Genomic DNA, 21,854 nt, shown 5'->3' with positions numbered 1-21,854 from the left:
GGGCGCTGCATTATATTTATTAAATTAAATATGGATAATTCAAAGTAAAATAGGATGACGTAGAAGGTACATTTAAAATGCATTGTAGAGTGTTCAAAAATTGCTCAAAATGCATGTGATAAAATTTATGTTCAAATTAACTATGACGGTATGGGTATAACCAGACCTTTGCTTTTAGTCCCTTTGATAAAACAATAATGTGAGAGTTGTGCGTCAAAGGTCAATTTTTGTTCTGTAGAATTCTCCCAGCAGGATGGTTTTGCTTAATGGGGACACGCGGCCTTATTGTGTCCTTCACAAAAGCGAAAATTAGCCAAACTATATGGGTTGTTTTTTTGCGTATAATGACGGCACGCGTCAACTTTAACGACTTGTTGAGCTTGCAAATAGATATCAAAATAAGTACAAATTTTAGAGAGATATAGATTTAGGATATGCTGCCTCCCAGTTCACCCCGAATCCCCATTTCGTCGTATATTTATTTAGCGCCCCGAGCGCCGCAACGATAACTGGTGCAGTTGCCAGGGCAACGGCACGTGGAAAACTCTCGGCCTGTTTGCAGTCGGATTTCCCGACAATTACCGTACGATTTTTTCGATTGTCAGTTTTGTTGAAGGGTTTCCGGCTTGTTTACATTGCAATTTGGATGAATTTGGTCCAATAACACTTAAATTAATAATACAAAACTGTCTAGGTACGTGCTCTATGTTTGTCCATAAATGACAGCTTCTAATTGACAGGTAATAGGGTGCGTTCCACATTAACACGAAACGTGTTTTTGAAATTATAAATGATTAAACAAACTGATAAAAACAAATATATTGATAAGTTTATAGCACTTAATATATAAAAACTTTTAAATGCCAGCAGCATGTTCATTGAATGAAAATAGTACTTATACATGATTATTATTAAAACGGCCTCCGTTATCGGAGCGAAGCTATAGAAGTATTCAGTACCATTTTTACAATAAAATACATTATACAGTTTGTACTATATATACACTATTATGTCACAGTCTTAATTTATTGTCAAATTTTTAGCCCTACTATATAACTTTCGTGCACATGACAGAAAAAAATTCAACATAACCTCTTTGGTTCAAACTATTTACAACAAAAAAAAAATTCAATGAACGTACTCGTTTGCAAGCTGATACTGTTGGCTTTCAACGATGACGCTGGTGTAGCCGGGGTTATGCGCGGAATGATGCGCAAACTCGTGCTTAAAGTCCGTTTGATGTGCAATGGCGCCACTCCAAGTGGTTTGTGGAGGACTGTGCGGGTCGAAACAATTGCTGGCGATCACAAATTCACTGGTGGCGTTTACAGTGCCGACAGTGACTGCTGCCAAAGGATTCAAACCGCCCGGTGATTGGTAGTGATGGGGATTGTCACTAGTGGCGCCACTCTCCACCGAACTACAACTGCTTGATGACGCACTGAACGGTCGACTTTGTGACCCCACGGAACCAGTCAGAGTAGCGTAAGGCCCTTCAATTTCATTGTACGCTGGAGGGTAGTACAGCTCGTGGTGGTTGTAGTATGAGTTGGAGTCTTCGGGGGTGGTGTGGAGGAAAATAGGAGTGTGTTCGTAATCACGGTGACTGGCAAAATGTCCGTTCGAGTCGCTAAAATGTTCAGGTTCGATCACTCGTCCACCACTGCTCAGTCGCGTTAAACTGGTTTGGTACTTGGGCTGCGTCAACGACCTGGTGGGGGTGGCCAAGGGTGATTGGTTACCTGGTTGGGATGGGGACGAGGGCAGTTCTTCTTTAGGTATCGTCTGGGTGACGTTGATTATTAATTCTTTGGATTCGTTAGCGCTGTAACAATATCGCATTCAGAAATAATCAAAAAATCGGGCATAAAAGTTCACCTCAAAACATAATTTACGGAAACTATACATAAAGGTCTAGATGATCTGGTGTTCTGCACTATGGTAGCATAGCTTTGCATCCATACCCAACCGCCTGTTTTACAGAGAAATCTATAGTACTTTGTAGTAACTTGTCCTTTAGCCAATACTGCAAACAAGTCAAAGATTGTGAAATTCTAGAGTGGAGTGATATAATAAAGGGAAGTGTTATACATAAAACCTATCAAATATCTACGTCAAAAACCAACAACGCCATATGGGTGTTTATTAAGAAACTGAACAAATAAGGACATTATCGTTTATCGGCGGCATTATAGCACCAGCAGCAAGAAAACAATCATCAGTTATTTGTCCCGAAATTGGGGCCCCATTTCCAAATATTGGGATTTTACTTTGACTCGGCAATAAATCGCAGAGCCCCCGCGATAATCCCGTTCGCCTAATTTATTTTATTGCCGCTATATTTCCAAGTAAGCAAATCCCTTAAAAAAGCCCCAAAAGTGATTTTTCGCATAAACTGATTTTTTTTGGTCCCCCCTCGCCACTTTCCACCCACTTTGATAATGTTTACGTTTGTAATAATTGTTATGGTCAGGTAGCCTATGGATGGCAATTGTCACAAAAAGCGTAGGTATGTCTTAGATAACGTTGCAAACAATTATGACAGCTGTCATTTCAAACCATATACGAACTTATCAACGGCCCTACGTTCATGCTAGAATCACAGCCAACTACGACCATAACAATTATTGAACACCCGTTATTATCTTGGCAAACCACTCCATTCGGACGGAAAAAATACAAAACGGGATTAAACGTCTACTTACGTTGATGATGCGAATACCGCATAGCAAATATGTCACTACCGTGGATGTAGTGGTACAATGTTTTTTCAATCAAGTCCTGAGGCTCGTAACCGGTTAATTGAGCCACCCTGTAGAAAGAAATAATTATCCACATTGATCTGTCACAGAGAGAGAAGAACAGAAAAATGTTGTGTGCGTGTGTGACAAGGAAAACAATTAAAGCCAGAAGGAGCACATGACCGTTTTGACGTGATGTTTGTTTAATTTTTTGTTTCAAATCAAAAAGGGTATTTTGGAGGAAATTTTGTTTTATGGAAATGAGTTAAAATGAGACAGACATTGTAAACACTGTAGTGGAGTCAGTGATAACTATACTTCTGCCAAAATACAACCTTATAATACGATGACATAATCACTTGAAATTTACAAATTAAAATGCAGGAACTGAATTCGAAACGACCTAACAAGTGTTAGCGTTCCCCGCCACCGTACTGAAAAAAAAACCATTACGTTTTGATTGTTTGGGATCAAATTACGCCACTCGGGTGCTCCAGAGCGATAAAACGAAAAGCATTAGGTGCCCAAGTACAGCGTGACAAAATTTTACACTCACCTGGCGTCGAGGAAAATGAGCTTCAAATCCAAACTAGCCCTGAACATAAACATGTTGGCGTGCAACTTGATTTCTGTGATGGCGCTGGGGGGCAACGAGTGTCCCACCGCCACGAGGCCCATGTTTTGGAAGCATCCGGGCTCGTAGGGACCCCCATTTCCCGCCGTAAACTGTTTGATTTTTAGATAACCGGAGCAGTGAATAACCTGCAACGTTTTTGTTTTTTTTTAAACCGTCATTAGTATTCTGATGACACTTGACAGATGATACGGTCAATGAACTGCATGTTCATGTACCTGGATTGGAATTGCAAAAACTTTAATAAGGACCTAATCAGGATTGTAGAGGACTTTATAATTGGACTAATTGAAGTGGGCTGTTGTGTCTTTCATATGCAGATTTGCGGCGTTGTCGCGCAGCTCAGAGTGATTTCCTCTACACTGGAAACGTTTGCAGGCATACATTATCGGGATACGAACACTAGGACCAGTTTAATGTGTGTCACGAGGTGGGAAATCAATGGTCGGAGACCATAAAATAAAAGCTTATCAAATCACGGTATATGAAAAGGTTACAAATTCCGGACATGAGGAAAATGTCACGTTCGGTGCAGCTGCATTACGCACCGCATTATAACACTCTGTCGATAAAATATAAACTTCTTCTCACCTTGTAACCGCCATTAGTGAGTCCGGCATTGCGTTTGGCCAAGACGCATTTCATGCGTAAGAAAAACACCCTTTCGATTTCGTAATCGTGATTGGGTGACGGTCCGGGATACGGTAAAGATGGCGTTAGAATCGCGGCAATTTCTTCGTGATCCGCCGGATGGATGTAGTCGTAGATGCTGTTTCCCGTTAATTCAACCTGAGATTTTAAATTTTCGTTTATTGTTAGAGAATTTTTGTTAGTCCAGTTTCAGTTTGCTGGAGTCAATTTTGACAGCTGTCAGTTCAAAAAAAAAAAAAAAACTGTCAAAGTCAATGAGAAGAGTTTACTGGTAATAATTTAAAACTACATTGAAATAGAAATTAATAACAAATTGGCAATGTGTGAGTATGTGATATAGAAGAAATAACAGACGTCAACTCGATAATAGGTTTGTTCGCAGAGAGAATCTCCAACTAGTAATCAGAGAAATATACAGGTGTGGTAAATCCAAAAGCGACCATAGGAAAACCGTGTAACGGACAGAGAAACGTAGGTAATTGCATGCGCGGGAGAAAGACAGAAAACGCAAAAAATATCAAGTAGGCCATACTTTTAGCGCGCTGTTGCCTTAACGCCGTAAGTATTCAATACCCTCGACAAACTTACTTACAGCGTTTGGCAACAGCGCGCTAAAAATATGGCCTACTTGATATTTTTTTAATTTTCTGTCTTTCTCCCGCGCATGCAATATACCTACGTTTCTCTGTCCGTTACACGGTTTTCCTATGGTCGCTTTTGGATTTACCATACCTGTATATACCTCCATTGGCCACAAATCAGGAAACAAAACATTTATTTTGTTTTTTAATGAACATATAAAATAAGCTTAACAAATTCCGCATTCAACTTCTATGGCGCTGATTTTAGGTGAACAAACCCCAGCATTGAAATGAAAGACAGACAGTGATCTTCTTGCTCTATGGAGAGCTATTGAGTGAACAGAACCACCATGAAGCTATAAATGATGAACTTACTTGTGATAAACCTAAATGTACGGAGGCCGTTTCGGAAATATACATAATTTTTCCGTCGGGTGCTACCACAAAAATAAAACCGTCTAAAGTCTGTAACAGATAGGAGCCTACTTCTTTTAGCAAGGTTTCTCTATGGTTTGGAACTACCGGAGATGCCCCCCAAGCGTCCCCTAAACCTACAAAATAACAGTTTACTTTATAGGAAATTTGAATGATTTTTGTCAGTGCTTTACGTACCATCCGGAAAAACTTGCCTCATTTTCAAATAAGAAGTGGACAGTCGTATGATGGAGGCTTTGTCCAGTTGTGTGGTGATGGCCGCCGGTAAGGGGAGCATTTTCCCCAACTCGATGAATTCGGCGTTCTCCTTTTCGCGTCTGCTGCGCGCCGCATTTTTGCTTTTCTCCTTCATGGCGCCCTTGGCGCAGAGGGAGGCTGCAAGAGACGAAATCACTTAAAAACAACCCAGAAAAAAGGGCGCACAGAATCATTAAAACAATTTTATTAGAATTACAAATCGGGGGCTCTAAATTTGCTTCGTTAAATTCTACTAGATAACGACGTTGCCCTTTTTATACTTCAAGGGGACTCACTTTTACGTTTCGTTTCAGATTGTTTAGAATCCTTTTTCGTGTCCGGGAATTTCATATCAAAAATTGACCGTATCACCGACATTTACGCACGCCACTGCTGCTGACTTAAAAAAAAAAAAACACTTGTCACCGCCCGGATCACCTGACTTACACTGGTGCATCTCACTAGCTCAGGTTCCAACAAATTTCATGGTCAATGACAGGTGGGTTTTTCCCAAATCCTTAGCAATTTGATTGGCCAGAGGTTTTGTCCTTTTTGCAGGTGTGAACCGCCCTTAATGGCTACAGGCGCCTCGGGGCAAAAAATACATGTTTACACAGACATCTTGGTTTGGATTGCTACGATATTACGTTAAGACCTGAAATGGCTTTATGTTTAGTCTCATAAAAACAACTAATAAGGGCGACAAATTTGTTTAAAATTTATGGTGCTGATACTTCAATAAATCAACATTTTGAACGTCACTGGGTTTTACTTGAGTCGATATTAACGAACTGAAGTTGATAAAAAAAGCTTTTTTGACGTCACAATGACGTAATTTGACAGTTTGTCAATTTTGTTTACCCATCGTTACGTCCCTTTACTTGTAACTTACACTGTATACTGCCTATGTGCCTATACAGGGTGTCTCACGGCGACTGACACTTAAAAACTATGATTATCTGCAACGGTTTTCGATATTGACGTTTGTGTCACGTGACAAAAACTACTTTTTTAAATTTTGTTTAGCTCAAAACCTGAGAAATAAACCATGACAATGACAAGACGCCATGACTAAAGTAATATTTGCCCGACTGTCAAATTACGTCATTGTGACGTAAAAACAATTGCGGCATAAACTAATCTTTGTAACTGTCAAAACAAATTCAAAGCCTACTTGCTGGATCGTGTGCCTTTCTAACACTGTTAGAGTGACAGAGTGAGAGGTAACATATGCGCTCATCCTAGAACTGTCAAGACCGGTATACATAGACAAGTCACATAACAGAAGCTAAAATAGGCCCGGTCCTTACTGAAAAAGGATATTAATTCAGTTGTTTAACATATCTTGAGGGCATACGCTGTAGAACTGACTCTAGGACAGTTCTCACCAGAAGTTTTGACGATTTAGATACTTCAACTATGCAAAATAATAAGATGCTAACCAAAAACTAGCAACTTTAGGTGAATTTTAAGAAAAAAATAGTACCACTTTCCTAAAAAATGTCAAAAATTGGGTCCAAATCCAATATATAGATTTGAAAAAGTTAACATATGTCATTCAGTATGACAATCAAAAACTGGTGCAGATAGATATAGTTTGTGATACATAAAAAATATTTGAAATCGATTAGAATATTCAAAAATAGAGTAATATACAGGGTGTTCCATTTAAAATAAGCAAGTTGGTGCCAACTTCCGGTATAAGTGACTTGAAAATCTTTTAGTTGGATTTACTAAATGTATGTTGCCAAATTTTCAAAACTTTCCTATTGGCAGTGTTTCACATCAGAGTAAGTAATAATGTGCAAGTAAACAATACAGCAAAAACTACTAAAAAGTGCAGTAAATTGATTTTAGTGCACGCATTACCGGTTCGATGTGTTGTTTTAAGTCACGTACTCGCCCTTTATACTGAGTGTTCAATTTCGTTGCGGGGGCCCAAATCGTGAGAGAATTCAGTATACGAAACAACTGTTTTGTACACGTACCCCATTGTAAACTGTCGTAATGTAAAAAAGTGCGATTTTATACTAACGGGTGTTCAATAATTGTTATGATCAGGTCGCCTATGGATGTCTTAGACAATTATTATATGACAGCTGTCAATCCGCCGGTTTGACAGCCAACTACGACCATCATAACAATTATTATAGTGAATAAACGTCACTGTCGTTTCTGACATATTCGGCCATGTTGGATTTCTTTGCTGCTTGATTAATTAATGTTTAGTGCATTCCTGTAATAGGGGGGGTGGCTTGATAGTTTTATGGTAGTTTCCGGAACGTGACGGGGTGAATAAAAATTAAAGGAAGTCGTACGCGGGTACGACTAGCTCGCAGGGATTAAACGTTTTTTTTTCAGGCCCAATTTCACACCCTCCCGGTACTGTTTGTTGTTCTTGGATGCCAAAAAAAAGTGACTGATGAGCGTTTAGCTAACCCCCGATATTGTAAATCGCACGTCCGAGCAGTCCAGTTGTTATTAATACCTCTAAACTCGTACGAAAATATTGAATCATCGTCGGACAGCAGCTTCTGTAGAAAAAAAGCGATAAACGTGCTGTTAAACGTGCAAATATCATGACAAACGGCCGTTCTAAGCACGTTTTCGAGATTAAAACTCGGTTGACACAATGTTAGGTCGGTAATATGAGCGATTGTTTAAACTTTAAGCCCGATAACTGCTAATTTGTTGCGAACGCTACTATGTTTGTTTTACATTATATACTGATGCGTTACAAGCTTAGAATGGAACTATTTATTTTTGTAAATTTTACTTTTGCATGCCAAATGAAGTAGGATGGCAAACATCTGCTAGGAAAATAATATTTAAAGGTTTCAGTCGTATTTTACCTTGACGTCTATAAAAGGGTCTTGTTCAAGGTACCAGTACTTAATAACTTCCAGATGTTGGTCGACGAAACATCAAAAACTATTGTAGTCCCTTTCATTCTCAAGCCGTTAGACGAGTCATAATATTTTTTGGGATTTCCAAGTCGTAAAATATTCAGGAAATCCAGAAATTTTTACAACCCTCTTGTTACGTATAGACACCAGTGTTGCCGCTAATCCCTTGGTTTTTACTTTCTGTCTTTTAAAGGTGAAACAATTTTGCTACACTGCCACTAACTTATACACTATAATTTAAAGTAGATCAAATTTTATTAGTACCTTAATGTGACAGAAAGTTAGAACACCACTGGCGTAGGTAGTCCCCAGCAAAAATTATTTTAAAATTTAGTTAATCACGTGACCGCTTAATCAGAAAGTTTGATAGTTGCTCGTGATTAACAAGTCGTATCATATACAAATTTTTAAACAACTGTTGGAGTGATTTGATGACGTTTTTTATTGACAAATGTGATTAAAAACAGTAAGGCAATACACTACTTTGCCCTAAAAAAAATACTAAATGAAAAACTATTTATTTGATTGTGTCACTGTCAAGTTATTGCACACACAAGTGACAATGGAGAGGTGGCCATAATGGGTGCGTTCCGTTTTTGATTTGACTTGAGCGTTTCGGGTGTAGTTTGGAATACTTGGAAAAAAAGGTCGTAGTGCGTAAAACCGTGTAATTAAAGCTACACACGTTAGTTGGCGATTTCTTTTTGCCGATTCGCGATGGCGTATAAAGTGTCCGGGCGCGTTTTGTTCAGTTCGTGGAACACCGTAACGCGCCCGCTTGTCTCAAGATTATCGATTCCTTGAATTGTTTTGCCGCAAATAATCTTTTGTTTTAATTGTAGAAGTGCACAGGATGCTCAACTTACGAGTACTTTGGTCGTCTAGCAGAATTTGATGACTCGTAACATTATCGTCCATTATTACACTCCATAGCACTTAACACTACTTGTACTATAGTCGGGACACCACTAACTGCTGTACAAATCACGGCCGCCTTGAAATAAAAAAAAATGCTGATTTTACTATTAGTGGACCTTGGCCCTGTTTTAATTTTGTTCTAATAACAATTCCGCTTTTCTAAACATATGATGACTAAAGTTCTGAGTAGAGTATGGGTTTGGTGTCCCGTAAAAACGAGTCGTAAAATTTGGTCTTTTGTTTCAAGCCCAAAGGATCGGATTTCAAAAGTCGATAGAGGTCAAGTCTGCCCTGCAACACTGATTTAATTTAAGTTAGTGTAGAAGAACGCCACTGTATAAGTGGAAGTTCTAAGCCCTTATAATCTCTTGTTCCGTCGTTTGGGTTATAATGATTTTTCCAAATATGCTAGAAAAACAAAGGATTAGTGGATCGTGACATCTGTTTCGGCATCGCCATTTTTGGTCGAAGGGAGAATTTTCCCCCCAGATTTTTATATAATAATACAACAATAACGATATCCGCCCTTCAGACCGACGTCCGATCATTGGACTCATTAGTAAAGGGCCCCCCGATGAGCGTTAATTGCTCCGCGCGGGTCCGACGGTTGACTTTCGACACGCGGCTCGCGCTACGTTAGACACGGCTTTGATTTTTTGAGACAATAGCTTCGGGGAAGTTCTCCTTTTGCTGATTACTCCTTTTTCGGACCTTTATTCACCATCTCGAAATCATTAAAACTGTGTAGCCGACAACCAAAGAGAGAGAGACAACGCACCCATGAAAAACGTCCCCAGAACCAGTCCAAAGAGGTGTATCGAACAAAATGCCAGCGTAAACACGCCGACCAGCAATTGACTGTAATGTTAGGTAAATAAAATAAACAAACACTGTCTGGTTTGTTGTTAATGAAAATAGGCAGTTTTGTGTATGTTGGGCTTAAAGGTTTCTTCTTATAGGGTTTGAGACAGTCCTCATTGTTCAAATCTTAGCATAAAATCACATACATTTCTTCACTAATGAAAATATCTTCACAACAACGGAACGTACCTTATAGGAAAAAGTCAGATGTCAAAACTGTTTTAGCTGTGTATTTCATTGGTTAGTTAGTTTAGTGCAAAACTAACCAATCAAACTCATTGAAGCAGTATAGGATAATAAACAGCATAAATTAAATATTAAAAGTTTCTGTCAACTATTAACTACGAAGCCTTTACCGAACCTTTATCAGTCAGTATTGATTACTATCGATATTGCATCGAACGTACTGCATCTGTCAAAAATACCTCTAAAGTCATACGTCAATTACCGTATCTGTCATCATCAGTTGTTTTGTTTGTTTTGTTACCGGATTAATTTTATTCTCTACTGAACTACCTTCACAAAATCAAATAATTTAGATTATATCCAGATAAGCTTTTCTTTTTAAATATTGTGGTTGAGCGTTATCTAGGTCCCAAGAAAAGTAGCGCAACCAGAAACGAGCAATGGCGGCCATTTTGGTACCCACAGAACTGGACACAATGAGGTTAGGAAATGTAAACATAAAAATTTTGGTCCCCAATTTATGTATGAAACTTTCTAGCTGTTTCTGCTGCCAAACTGGAACGGATATCTGAAAGTTTAACCTGGTAAGTGAGTGTTGTTAAATTAACCGACTCACCCTTTTCACGCTCTCAAATTAAACATCCAAATAAAACCCTTATTTGCTTATGTGTTTTCGTGCGTGTAAAAGCCGCCGCCGTCCGCTGAAAATCGTGAGAGAATGCGAGATTTATCGTTATTTTTCCATCGTAGGTCCGTCTAGGGTTCAGCCAGCTACAGCAAACCCCTTAAACTATTTTTACAAACTTCTACAATAAGACCTATTTGCTTCTGTTTGTTCTTGTATTTCAGAGAACACGTGCTCCCGTTTATTTTTGAACTACGTCCCATGTTTTGCTTAGAAAATCGCTGGGTATTGACGCAAGAGGCCGCTAATCGTTTCCTAATCCGGCTTCACTGTGAGGTAAGCGCCCCATAGCTTCCGATTTGTATACGTGGCACCGTCTGGAACGAGATAAAACACGCGCCACGGCCCTTTTGTATACCGGCTCTCCTCCCATATAAAGATGAAACAAAAGACTCTGGGACAGAGACAAGGGCTGCTTTAAAAGGATAACGATCTGCGAGATTTCTCACGTTTCCCCGTTTCGATCCGATCGACAAAAACGTCGAACCCTTTTTGGCGATTTCTTCTGCGTTTTCTCAAATCAGTTTCGCAATCATGCGGGGCATAGATTAATAAAAACAGATTAAGCATCCGGATTTAAAAATTTGTCTGTTTGTTGGTGGTCCGAGGTTTATTAATTGCTTTTCAATCCCCGTGTAACTCGATAGGGCTCTCGAACTAGGGGAACGATGTGTAAAACAAGGGCGGTTTTTTTTTTTGCTTTATTGCCATCAGGGTGTCAGTTAACATCTGAGGGATGTGGGTGTTAAGGTTTCCAAGTGTATTCATAACTCCTAGAGTAACATCATCAGGAGATATTATAATATACAGGGGAAATTGTCATGCCTGTATGGTATTTTATAAAAAAATGATTTACGATTTATATGTACCTAAATGACTGCTGCTATACGATTTCTTTGGTGAACGTTGGTGGTGACTAACTAATATACAGGGTGTCCCATTTAAAATAATTGCTTTAAAGAGTTTTGAATGCAGTGACAGCACTTATTGAACTAATTTTTACAGAAGGTTAGTGCAACTTTGACAAACACATACACTTCCTGTATTGCAATGTTTGTGTCAGTGTTTTATATAACAACAAAACCACAAAGTCTACACCAGAGGTTTTAAAGCTGTTCTATTTAAATGTAACATATTTTTGAGTGTTTTTTGTGATTTTAAGAGTTGCTGGTTGTTTTTTTAGCAAAAATATAATATTTGCATCTCAAAGGCTTGTAAACTGTATAATCTTTAATTGGTATTTTTACCAAATTTATATTTGTTATCATGGAATAAATTTCGTCAAGAAATAATATCTTCCGTCGGTAGTAATCAGTAATTAACAAAATAAGACATAATCTCACTTACCCCCTAGCGTCAGTACGCACTGAATTAGGCCCTTCACTTTAACCAATTTAATTAGACACGCATTACACAATATCAACTCAGTCAATAGAGATTTTGTTAACCGTCGGATAAAATTTATTTATTAAAACCAGACCCAAGCCGACTGAATCGTACACACTGTCGCGGCAAGTTGTGAGTTTGAGGGGCGCCGCGCCACTCGAAAAGGCGGGACCGCGATGGGTGGACCCGTTATTAATTTAAGGGGAGCCGCCTTTCCCCTCTCTCGTACACGCCAGTACACGTGTGTGTAAGTTGTCTAAGATCTTTATTATTATTATTTTTTTGTTTTCAGTTGTAATGGAACGTTGATTTGACAGCACAGTCATACACGTCATTAGCGGAAGGATGTCCGAACCGTGGGAAACAGGTGAGTCAAACCTTTCAGAGGTTCTATAGCATTAGCATTTTATTGCACCGGACAATTGCACCTAGTCGGGTACCTGCTGGGTGTCCCAGCAAGTGTAACTCATTGACCGATTCGAGAATTTACAACTGTTTCGGATATTCGAAAAAAAAAAGCTGAGAATTCGTACCCAAGCCGGTTCCCAAGGTACCAAGCACGTTTCAGTTTTTTTTTTCATATAATTTTATTTGCAATTAGTACCTATAGTAGTTTTCTACGTACAATAGGTTAGAAGCACTCCCCTTTCATCTCCGCTTTAGGAAATTTCTGATAAAACGCTAAAACAGAGGTCTGTTCAAATTCAGATAACGACAGTGATAAAAAATTCGGCAACCTTGTGCAACCGACCCTTAATTTTATCCCCCTGGCTGTGTCAAATAAAGGGTACGCGCGATAATAACAAGCGGTGTGGTTGGTTGTCGAAGACTCCGCCTAACCAATGAAACCCAAGGTGATGTCACCAATGAACGCAGGTTAGGCGGTTTGAACTTGAATCAGTGGGTGGTGGGAAATCAAGAGGGTTTTTGATGAGTGTTCCCAGAACCCTTGTATGGAATTATTGCGGTTCGTATGTGTGGTTGTATTTCCCATATTATACTCAAAAACTCTGAATTAAGTTTATATTGATTTATTACTTTTTTTTTTTTTTGAACAAAATTACAAACATTATTGGTCACTCTCTATACAAAAATACCTCTAAAACTATGTATCAGACCTTCGTGTTGACCTCACAATACAATCTCATAAAACACCGTTGTCAGGTTGCTATAAAAAACTCGACTAACTAAAAAAGAAAAACAGTATCTTACAATAATTCTTATAAAACTAAGAAAAAAATAAATTAACTTAGGGTAGTTATTTAATCAGTAAGAAGCCATGCACGTTGGCTATAAACTTGTCGAAATTGTCGCGAAACTTTAATTTTGAGTGTCGGTCGCACGTCAATTCGACGCCCCACATTAAACTGTTGAAAGCCGCTGCCAACCTAGAAATTTAACGGATTAGTCGTGTGACTTACATACTAAAAGAAAGTCACCTTTCCGCAATCATGGGGTCAGTCTGGCTTTGAATAAGATTTTGTACCAACATCTGGTACTCATCTTTATAGCAACAGATTAGAGTGTAGATGGTAGTCGATGACGAGCTGATCATTTCTGAATTAATTTGGTGGGTGAGTACCAAGTCCATAAGAAGCTTCAGGAATGGTTTGAGCGAGTGCGCAAACGCCGTGTCTAAAGTTTGATGCCGAAAAATGTAGGACGCCATCCCTGGACAAAAAAACTACTAATCAGTTTCTGATGTGTTATTGATGAATGTAAGCGACCTTGCACGAAGTCGAGACAGGCCTGAACAATGTCCGAACCGAAATTGGTCAATCCCAGTTCGATGCATCGTAGCAAGTTGACCATTAAGTCTACAGGAAGTCCGCATATTTTTTCAGGGTAGATGTCGTTGATGAGCACTAAAAGCCTATAGAATTGCGCGCACAAATTTGGAAACTTTAACAACTCTAACGTCATCAAAGGCATTATGAATTTAAGTCCAAAAAGTGATACGTCAGAAGCGGTCACCTAGATATTATCAATCAATAAATGAACATATTTTTTCTATTTTTGTCACTTTTTACCGTGATTTCTTCATCTCGTGCGTTTGCACACAAATCAATACAGTCTTTAGACAGGATGAACGTTAGAAGATCCAAGACTAGGATTAGATCTTGACAGTTGCTCTCCTCGGCAAATGAGGACTCCGTCAGTCTATTTACGTTGCATTTGGCGTAGGCCTGCACTGTAGACAAGGAACTTTCGTACAGTCTACAACAAGGACGTTAATCAGTAAATAGAAACTACTTCCAGTGTTTACACCTTTTGCTATCCAGCGGCCTGAGATAGCACAGCATGTACTTGGCGCATTGTCCAAACACCTCCAAAATCAACTGGACAATGACCTGGTAGTCTTTGAAGTAAGTAAGGAACACTGGAAGCTCAGACAATATGGGAGACATGAAATTGAATAATGTTTCTACAGAAGCCATTTGAGATCCTACAAATACCAACCTTTTTAGTAAACTCCAACAAAAAAGTTTAAATTTTCTTACCTTTGGCAACACCTATAAAACACTCAAGCAAATCAACTATGACCCTTTGCACATGTTCGTCATGACATGCCCTGGCAAAGTTTTCTTGACCTACAATGGTCTTGAACTTTACTTTTAGGGGATTGAGTATTCTGTCGTAATATGTATTACTCTCCTGGGGTTCTACCAAGCAAGCCCCTGACAAAAACATTCCATACAAATTGCAGCTTATAATCAAATGCTAAGAAAAAAACCTGCTAGAACCATGCCTTTGTACACTCCCCTCAAAATGTTGGGTGGCAACGTTCCAGGTTGCATCTGTTCCGTTAACGTAATCAACTTGGCCATTGATTCGGTTTTAATAATGTAGATTGCCCTATTAACATTTTTAAGTTAATTAATCTTAATAGTCTAGGAGTGTAGAAAAGGAGACGCACTTTTGTTTGGTGCACACCATATCGCTGAACAACTCGGCAGTGTCCCGCAATAAAATCGGTTCAGATTGGAAACTGTACAAGTTTACGGCAATTTTGTGCAGAATAAAGGACACAACTATTTTGCTGCACTCCGAGTCCCGTCCTAAACATGCCAGAAGCACAGGACTCATCTAAAACCCAACCCTAATTACTGCCCCTGACGGTATATTAGAGAACGACTCAATATTTTTTGTTGAATTTGGAGTGTAGCCTAAGTTGGGTCCAAACTCTCTATCTAAAATATTTTGAACCTTGCGGTGTTGCCAAATCAATCGGAAACCACACCAACTTTTGATTTTCAAATGGAACATCCTGTTTCTAATCTACATTAATTAAATTCCCAAGTTTTGAAAGGTTTGTTTATGTGATCTTTTGTTCTCAGTTAGACAATACCACATGGTTGAAAAGTTTAAAGGCTCAATATGAAAAAACCTAGAGGGTGGTCAATATTTACCTTTAAGTCGGATAGATAGAAAATTGCCACAAGTTCATTTGTTTTAAATGTAACCACCAATGCATTATGGTTTGTAATAAAAGAACATTAAATGTAGAACAACTCCATGTATACTCTTAGTATGGATTACGATTGAATGCGCCCTTTAAGGAAAAACTGTTAATAAGTCAGAAACAGTTGAAGTTAGGTATAGGAAATGTATACATGGATTTGATCTAAATTTAATGTTGTTTTATTATAAACCAGAAAACACCGATGGATCCATTTAAAAAAACGGACTTTTTGCAGTTTTTTTATCTGTCCGACTAAAAGGTAAATATTGACCACTCTGTATAGGCCTTTTTGATTTTCTGTCTCTGGGCTTTTCAACCATGTAGTATTGTCTAACTGAAGACAAAACGTCACGTCAGCAAACCTTTCAGGACTTGAGAATTTAATTAAAGTATAGACTACCGTTTTGCTGACACATTCACCATTTTTATAAAATATCTAAGAAACTAACTAAGATAGGTATAGGGAAGTATCAACATTAATTACTAGCCTTCTTGCGAGGAATTTAAAAACCGGGTATTCCATTTGAAAATCAAAAGTTGGTGTTCTTTCCTACTGATCTGGCAACACCGTTAAGTCCAAAATATTTAGGAGAGTTTGGAAAAATATTGAGTTGTTCTCTAGATACTTCTAATATACCATCACCGTGTACAAACAATTAACATACCTGATGGTAGTAATCCTCGTTGGGCAACAGATAACTCATACACCAACGCTTCAAGAACCACATCAGTGTAGACCCGACCTCTGGACTGAGAAAATGTCCCAATTTCATCGAGATTGCCAACTCCTCAACGGAACATAACCGCATGACGTTGTACCCCACCCGTATCACGTGATCGCACTGCTCTAGATCTTGAGGTGGTAAAATTTTCGACACGTCGGTCGAGTCCAAAGCTTTGATGCTGGCCGCTGCGTTGGACACGCCACGTTTGGCCATTTCCGTTGAATGGAGGGTCACCTCGGACGGAATAAGGGCAGTTTCACCGTCACTTTCCATGCACAACACGTGACCCGCTATGAGCACCGCCCAGTGCACGTCCTCAAACACGTTGTCCAGGGTGGCAGCTTCGTTGATGTTCATCGCGCGTTGTTGCATAATCGGTAACATATTCAGCAGCGCTTCGATTCGCGATTCTAATATTCTACAAAGTGTGTGATTAAAAATGAGCAATAGTGAATGACAGCAGGTAGTACTTGTATAGAACGGGAATTGAGTGCGACAAAATGGTTCTGCCCAGCAAGCCAATTGTTTGAAGCTGCTCTTTGTATTTTGTACGGTCATTGTCTTCCACATCTTCATCGCAAGCCCCTATTAAGTATTAAAATATTTAGAGAAACAACTAAAGTACACATTTGGACTAGTTTTATCTTTTTGCAGGAATAATCAGTGTACTTACCTCCAACTTTTAAAATTCGTTGCGGCACTTACCGCATTTTGTTAGATTAGAAAAAGATTACAAGTCCATCTGCTTATGTAAGCAATTAAATTAATTAGAGACAACATACCGATGCTTTCCACATTGTCCGTTCTCCTGTTGCCGTCTGGTGCTGCCAGGTGGCACTGTACGTACTTGTTGAAGATTTGAGTTGCACAGGCTTGGTGCAACTCCTCTGAAATGGAACTGAACTCGCCTAATATATTAATCCAGGCTTCCAGCATGTTTTCGAACGCGTCCATGTAAAACTTGTCTTCATCTGGATCCTGTATTTTTACTGTTGTAATAAAATGAAAATTATTAAATTGAGTAACAAACCGCGTCCTCCTGAGCGGCTCCTTCGCAAAATTGGCACGTCAACCTTGTAAATTCATCCATTAAAGTGTCCTGTAGTGAATTGGGTAGTTTGCCAAAGTCATTGATGAAGAAAAGCACTAACTTGCGCACTATGTTTGATATACCTAAAGATTCTTTTTTCCTGATTGTAGCACTGAAATTTAATCAATTACTACTGTTAATACTAAAGATAATTAAAAAACAAACTTGGATATTAACTGGAAAAAGTTGACCAAATAGTTGTTCAAATACTTAAGTCTGGATTCATCATTATTTACAATACCTCCACTCAAACTGGCCAACTGTACAAGGCAGTTCAATGCATGATGAGCCAGCTCATCAGTGTTTCTAACCTAAAATTGAACACTTTTAACCACTTGCACACCGGGACTGTTTAAACATCAAACCTTCCAGTAGATTTGAAACATTAATGGGATGAGTTCAGGATTGTACATTATTTCAGTCCAGCCTGTACTGAGTTTCAGGGCAGGTGCCTGATCAGATTCATACACAGACTCATAAATTCCAATCAATCTTTTAGGCATTAAACTTAACATTAAGGAAAACTCTACTTAAAAATTTGATCCAAAAATAGTACTAACAATATTGTTAAAAAAGGATATAGATTGGTGAAACATAGCCCCACATCAGCACCCTTTCAGTAATCTGCAGCAAGTGTCTGGTGAGTTGTGTCATAATCTCATTGTAAGGTGGATCATTTTTTACTACTTCAGACAATAAATAAACACAAAAACGGAAAATCCTTTTCAAGTCAGTTGCTTCAAATTGTTTTTTTGCTTTAAAATGCACCTCCCAAGACAGTCCCACATCAGTGGACTTAACAGTGCTGGCATATTCTTGCATTATATTGGCAATTATGTTACACCCAAGAAGCTTTTTATCAGGCTCAGCATTCATAATCAAATTCTCCACCTCCTGAAGAATTGTGCCTCTGTCCTTTCCATTATCGTCAATACTGGCGCGTTTCACCATTATAGCAATTACTTGCAGCAGTCTATCCCGAACAAAATGTGGCACTTGATGTGTGGACACATACTGCATTAGATATTGCCTCAATGAGTTCCTAAAGCAGCTTTTGGAGTAGTACCAGTATCTTCGCATTTATAAAGACTCACTTACCTATCACTAGCCAACAGAAAGGACCATTCGCGTATTATAGACTCTTTTAACACTTCAGCAGCCTCAAACATCACATACTGATTCTGGGATTTCTCTAGGATTTGTCTGCACATATCGTAGGGACTTTTACTCTTCCTAAAGTTGAGGAAAATGGTCTCCGCCGCGTGCCTTTGTTCGTTCGTAACAATATTTGGGGGCGCCTAAAAATACTCTGTTTTGTTTATACTCCTAGTTAAGAACACTTCCAGCTTAGTTACCATTATTATTTGGGCCGCCGATTCCAGCTGCCCGATAGCTTCTTCCATGTTGCTATTAGTCGCGGGGCACTTTTTACATTGAAGGGGCCTCAAGTTGCTGTTTTGCCAGTTTAAGGTTTTTTGTAAATTTCATTCCATACAAAGAAGTTGAGGTTAGGAGTTAAGTAGACTGAAAGATGGCGCTCGCATTTGTTTTAGGTCATCTTTGTTTTCAATAAGGTAGAAAAGGATAGTTATAGGTAACTTGTCAATGTTTTGACATTTGACTTTTTATTAAGGCAATGTTTACAAATTGCTTAATAGTGAGGTTATGGAATAAAATCAACAATGAACCGAAAGTGCAATAACAATGAGTATAACAGACTTATTATTCAATGTCAGTACGTATTTAACCCTGTTAATTGTGGTAGTAGCCCTCGGAGGCGATTACGTAGTAGAAACTAGTCGCAGACCAGTTTTAAAAGCCATAAACGACAACCTTACTCACGGCTTAATTGGGGGCCTTAGTTGGATGGTTTACTGTGTTAAGAGGCGCAAAAGTCAACTAGGACTTCGTCTCATAGTCGTCGAGGTAGTTCTTTGTACCTTACTATCGTCTTTAATTGATTTGGATCACTTTGTAGCTGCTAAATCTGTATTGCTGAAGGTTAGTTCAACATTGTTGATTTGAATTTTGTCTCTAGCTATTATAATGTTGTAGGACGCCACTAGCTTAAACCATAGGCCGTTCCTTCATTGTTCAACCGGTCCTCTTATTTTGACAATACTTTTTATTCTGACCAGTTATGTCATGCAATGGCCACTGTTACAATGTGCAGGTTTTATGGTGTGGACAGCTTTTGCCAGTCATCACTTGAGAGATGCGACTAGACGTGGGTTATGGTTTTGTCCCTTTGGAAGCACTTCATCTATTCCATACAGTCTTTACATTGTTCTAGTTTGTTTAGTCCCTTATGTTGTTCTATGTCTTGACACTTGGTTGAAAGCGGATTTGAGTTTAAGTGGTGTGGACTATTCTGTTTTGGTTTAGTGGTTTAATAAATAAAAGTCCAAAACATTTAGAACCACTATGTTTAATAATGGATGAAGGCAAAAACAAAATATCACAGGATTTCTATTATACAACTAGGTTTGAAATGATACAATTCAACAAATTCACCTCTATATGATGCAAGTAACACTGGGATTATTAGTTAAAATTAATATGATTAAATCCTTCACAATATTTCTCTAGTCCCCTTTCTCAAAACATGTAAAACCATATAGAGGTACAAAACAAAAAACTATACAAAAACAAGTCACTTTAAGGCCTTTTAAAGGAATATAACAATCTAATCTAAAATAAAAAAAAAACAAGGAAATAGATGGTTCCTTATGTATCCAAGGTGTTCTAACTACAAAAAATATACAAAATATACATATATTTGGAATAAATAACCTTTCAATCACGTATCTGGACCGGTAATATACAATGAGGAATATTTCCGCCAGATTTATTTAACAATTCCTTTCAACAAAGTCACTCTCCCATATTCGGGTTTACGCCGTTCAGTCTGTTCAGTCCAAGTAACCCTTATTAAATCTAGAAATTCTGCCCTGTGGATTTGACAGATTAAACTAAAAAAATGTGGGTGTGTAGTATTTTCAACTGGCATGCATTTAGGAAGTGCTACTTTAAAAACACAAAAAAAATGGTCTGTTAAACTAATTTGAACATTCAAATCAGGATTAATACCTTTTTGATGTCATTAGGCCTATTTCTTTCGATTACTTTTTAAGAAACAACAATTTGCCTAATTACTAGACGCGTGACTAGGAGCTCCGACTTTAAAACTTATTTATTTATAAATAGGTGTAAGTTAATGGCAATAGTTTTTGGCAAAACGACTATTAGTTTGGTTTTTTCCAGTTGTATGGTGTTAAGAGGGGCTATAGGTATAGAATATTAGTGGTGAGACTTAGGGGCCGTTTGAGTTTGTAGAGAAGAAAAGTCTAGTCTACAGTGAGCATAAAGGCCGAAGAAACGTCTACTCAAAACCCTCTTTCACTCGAATAATGCTAACTTTTACTGGCACCTACATTTAACTCGTCAGAAAAGTTTTCTCCTTGCTGTTTCTGTCCCATTAGAAGGGCCGATAGGGCTTCGAGGGATTGTCTAACCTGGCATTGTCAAAAACTTGGTAATTTGTTTGAAAATGTCTAGTTTTAACTCACCTTAGCTATTTGATCTAAGTTACTATCTAGGAAATTATTAACTGCGTCTGCGGATCTGGAATGAAGGTGGGTCTGCCATTGCAGGAGATCACTGTAGATGTCTTCAGTAGTGGAGGAAAGTGAAGCGCCTTGCAGTGATACAGAATACCTATATAAAATACATTTTTACTTACTTTTTGGTGATAAAAAATGTGGTTGGTATAACCTGTTTTGGATTTTGTGTATCCGATATAGCAGCACTGCGGCGGATAGAAAGAGCAAGATCAGAAGAAGTGTGGTGGCCACCAGGATAAGGCTTTGTCTAGGGAGTTTCCGGAATTCGGTTATTGCGTCTTTAAGAGTGCGCACAAATCCTTTGGAGCCTTTGCGTTCCAGATGGGAGCCATCGGTCTGGTTACGCACGCTTTCTTTACGCATCTTATCAAATTTCGCAACCGCCAAGACTTCTGTGGCGGGAGGTTTTTCTGATCCTGGAGACTCCCTTCCGCTCACTTCAGACTCGGAGGAGTCTTGTTCCTGTAATTGCGTTCACACATCATGTTGCTTGACGAGCGTTAGATGACACTTACGGTAATTTCAGGTTCTGGTAAGGCTTCCTCACTTTTGGCTTTTTGCCATACAGTTTTCATGTAAGCTAACGTGCTGTCCCTGGACATTAAGCTGCCGAAAATGTGTTTGTCTTCAGTGACTGTGGTTATACCCACAGCGTTTGGGATGATTCGAGCCGTTTTTTCTTTGGTGATTTCCTCCACACTCAGAATTGGTATGAGCAACTGCAAATCCCCA

At 38.7% G+C, this 21,854-nt stretch overlaps 4 protein-coding genes and 2 long non-coding RNA genes across 14 annotated transcripts in view; 3 read left to right on the top strand and 3 right to left on the bottom strand.

Annotated features, from left to right (window-relative positions):
* Positions 1 to 804: 804 nt before the first annotated feature.
* Positions 805 to 12,665, bottom strand: sim (bHLH transcription factor single-minded). Of its 7 annotated transcripts, XM_081989700.1 has the most exons (9): positions 5,742 to 5,932; positions 5,576 to 5,679; positions 5,220 to 5,417; positions 4,983 to 5,158; positions 3,967 to 4,164; positions 3,298 to 3,503; positions 2,706 to 2,812; positions 1,879 to 2,026; positions 805 to 1,825 (listed from the first exon to the last, which is right to left on the bottom strand). In XM_081989700.1, the coding sequence occupies exons 2-9, from the start codon at positions 5,655 to 5,657 to the stop codon at positions 1,129 to 1,131; spliced, it is 1,812 nt and encodes a 603-aa protein (XP_081845826.1). In that variant the 5' UTR covers positions 5,658 to 5,679; positions 5,742 to 5,932; the 3' UTR covers positions 805 to 1,128. The 7 variants fall into 7 exon arrangements, with proteins under 7 accessions (XP_081845826.1, XP_081845832.1, XP_081845829.1 ...); XM_081989706.1 differs by lacking the exons at positions 5,576 to 5,679; positions 5,742 to 5,932 and adding an exon at positions 12,183 to 12,665; XM_081989703.1 differs by lacking the exons at positions 5,576 to 5,679; positions 5,742 to 5,932 and adding an exon at positions 9,052 to 9,206.
* LOC145735752 (uncharacterized) lies at positions 4,183 to 5,080 on the top strand. Its single transcript, XR_014179758.1, has 2 exons — positions 4,183 to 4,396; positions 4,876 to 5,080. It is a non-coding gene; the product is annotated as an uncharacterized LOC145735752 (long non-coding RNA).
* The window catches only part of LOC145735747 (uncharacterized), a 24,032-nt gene continuing 12,436 nt past the window's right edge, over positions 10,259 to 21,854 (top strand). The window contains exons 1-3 of the long non-coding RNA XR_014179751.1: positions 10,259 to 10,631; positions 10,689 to 10,734; positions 12,514 to 12,588. This is a non-coding gene — a long non-coding RNA (uncharacterized LOC145735747). The remainder of the gene's footprint in view (positions 10,632 to 10,688; positions 10,735 to 12,513; positions 12,589 to 21,854) is intronic.
* On the bottom strand, positions 13,237 to 19,021 carry LOC145735705 (exportin-4-like). The gene is made up of 17 exons (XM_081989684.1): positions 18,855 to 19,021; positions 18,598 to 18,797; positions 18,081 to 18,541; positions 17,865 to 18,001; positions 17,665 to 17,810; positions 17,440 to 17,611; positions 17,192 to 17,387; positions 16,880 to 16,994; positions 16,350 to 16,827; positions 15,139 to 15,308; positions 14,956 to 15,077; positions 14,723 to 14,899; positions 14,490 to 14,667; positions 14,252 to 14,438; positions 13,949 to 14,195; positions 13,661 to 13,892; positions 13,237 to 13,609 (listed from the first exon to the last, which is right to left on the bottom strand). Exons 1-17 carry the CDS (start codon positions 18,900 to 18,902, stop codon positions 13,480 to 13,482), a joined length of 3,396 nt encoding a protein of 1,131 aa, XP_081845810.1. The 5' UTR covers positions 18,903 to 19,021; the 3' UTR covers positions 13,237 to 13,479.
* Positions 19,130 to 19,918, top strand: LOC145735743 (transmembrane protein 267). Of its 2 annotated transcripts, XM_081989789.1 has the most exons (3): positions 19,130 to 19,207; positions 19,268 to 19,500; positions 19,555 to 19,918. In XM_081989789.1, exons 1-3 carry the CDS (start codon positions 19,204 to 19,206, stop codon positions 19,882 to 19,884), a joined length of 567 nt encoding a protein of 188 aa, XP_081845915.1. In that variant the 5' UTR covers positions 19,130 to 19,203; the 3' UTR covers positions 19,885 to 19,918. The 2 variants fall into 2 exon arrangements, with proteins under 2 accessions (XP_081845915.1, XP_081845914.1); XM_081989788.1 differs by having other exon boundaries at positions 19,134 to 19,500.
* Positions 19,912 to 21,854, bottom strand: part of LOC145735714 (uncharacterized) — an 11,315-nt gene continuing 9,372 nt past the window's right edge. For both annotated transcript variants that reach the window (XM_081989708.1, XM_081989709.1), the window contains exons 7-10: positions 21,638 to 21,841; positions 21,274 to 21,584; positions 21,069 to 21,216; positions 19,912 to 21,014 (exon numbers count right to left, since the gene is read on the bottom strand). In XM_081989708.1, coding sequence (XP_081845834.1) covers positions 20,913 to 21,014; positions 21,069 to 21,216; positions 21,274 to 21,584; positions 21,638 to 21,841 — 765 coding nt within the window. In that variant the 3' untranslated portion in view covers positions 19,912 to 20,912. The remainder of the gene's footprint in view (positions 21,015 to 21,068; positions 21,217 to 21,273; positions 21,585 to 21,637; positions 21,842 to 21,854) is intronic.

Source organism: Ips typographus, linkage group LG11, assembly GCF_016097725.1.
Source record: "Ips typographus isolate SLU linkage group LG11, UJ_Ityp_2.0, whole genome shotgun sequence".
In the NCBI taxonomy this organism is placed as follows: domain Eukaryota; kingdom Metazoa; phylum Arthropoda; class Insecta; order Coleoptera; family Curculionidae; genus Ips; species Ips typographus.
This window is presented reverse-complemented; position numbering and strand designations above follow the sequence as displayed.

Bases quoted from the DNA above. Each gene is read 5' to 3' on its own strand.
- sim (XM_081989700.1), bottom strand. From the start codon at position 5,657: ATGTCGGTGATACGGTCAATTTTTGATATGAAATTCCCGGACACGAAA. The intron at 5,418-5,575 runs GTGAGTCCCCTT...CGTCTCTTGCAG, and splicing joins ATCTGAAACGAAACGTAAAA to CCTCCCTCTGCGCCAAGGGC. The intron at 1,826-1,878 runs GTGAACTTTTAT...ATATTGTTACAG, and splicing joins TCCGTAAATTATGTTTTGAG to CGCTAACGAATCCAAAGAAT.
- LOC145735705 (XM_081989684.1), bottom strand. From the start codon at position 18,902: ATGGAAGAAGCTATCGGGCAGCTGGAATCGGCGGCCCAAATAATAATG. The intron at 18,542-18,597 runs GTAAGTGAGTCT...AAGCTGCTTTAG, and splicing joins TTTCTGTTGGCTAGTGATAG to GAACTCATTGAGGCAATATC. The intron at 14,900-14,955 runs GTTTTTTTCTTA...TGTTTTTGTCAG, and splicing joins CAAAGGCATGGTTCTAGCAG to GGGCTTGCTTGGTAGAACCC.
- LOC145735743 (XM_081989788.1), top strand. From the start codon at position 19,204: ATGAGTATAACAGACTTATTATTCAATGTCAGTACGTATTTAACCCTG. The intron at 19,501-19,554 runs GTTAGTTCAACA...ATAATGTTGTAG, and splicing joins CTAAATCTGTATTGCTGAAG to GACGCCACTAGCTTAAACCA.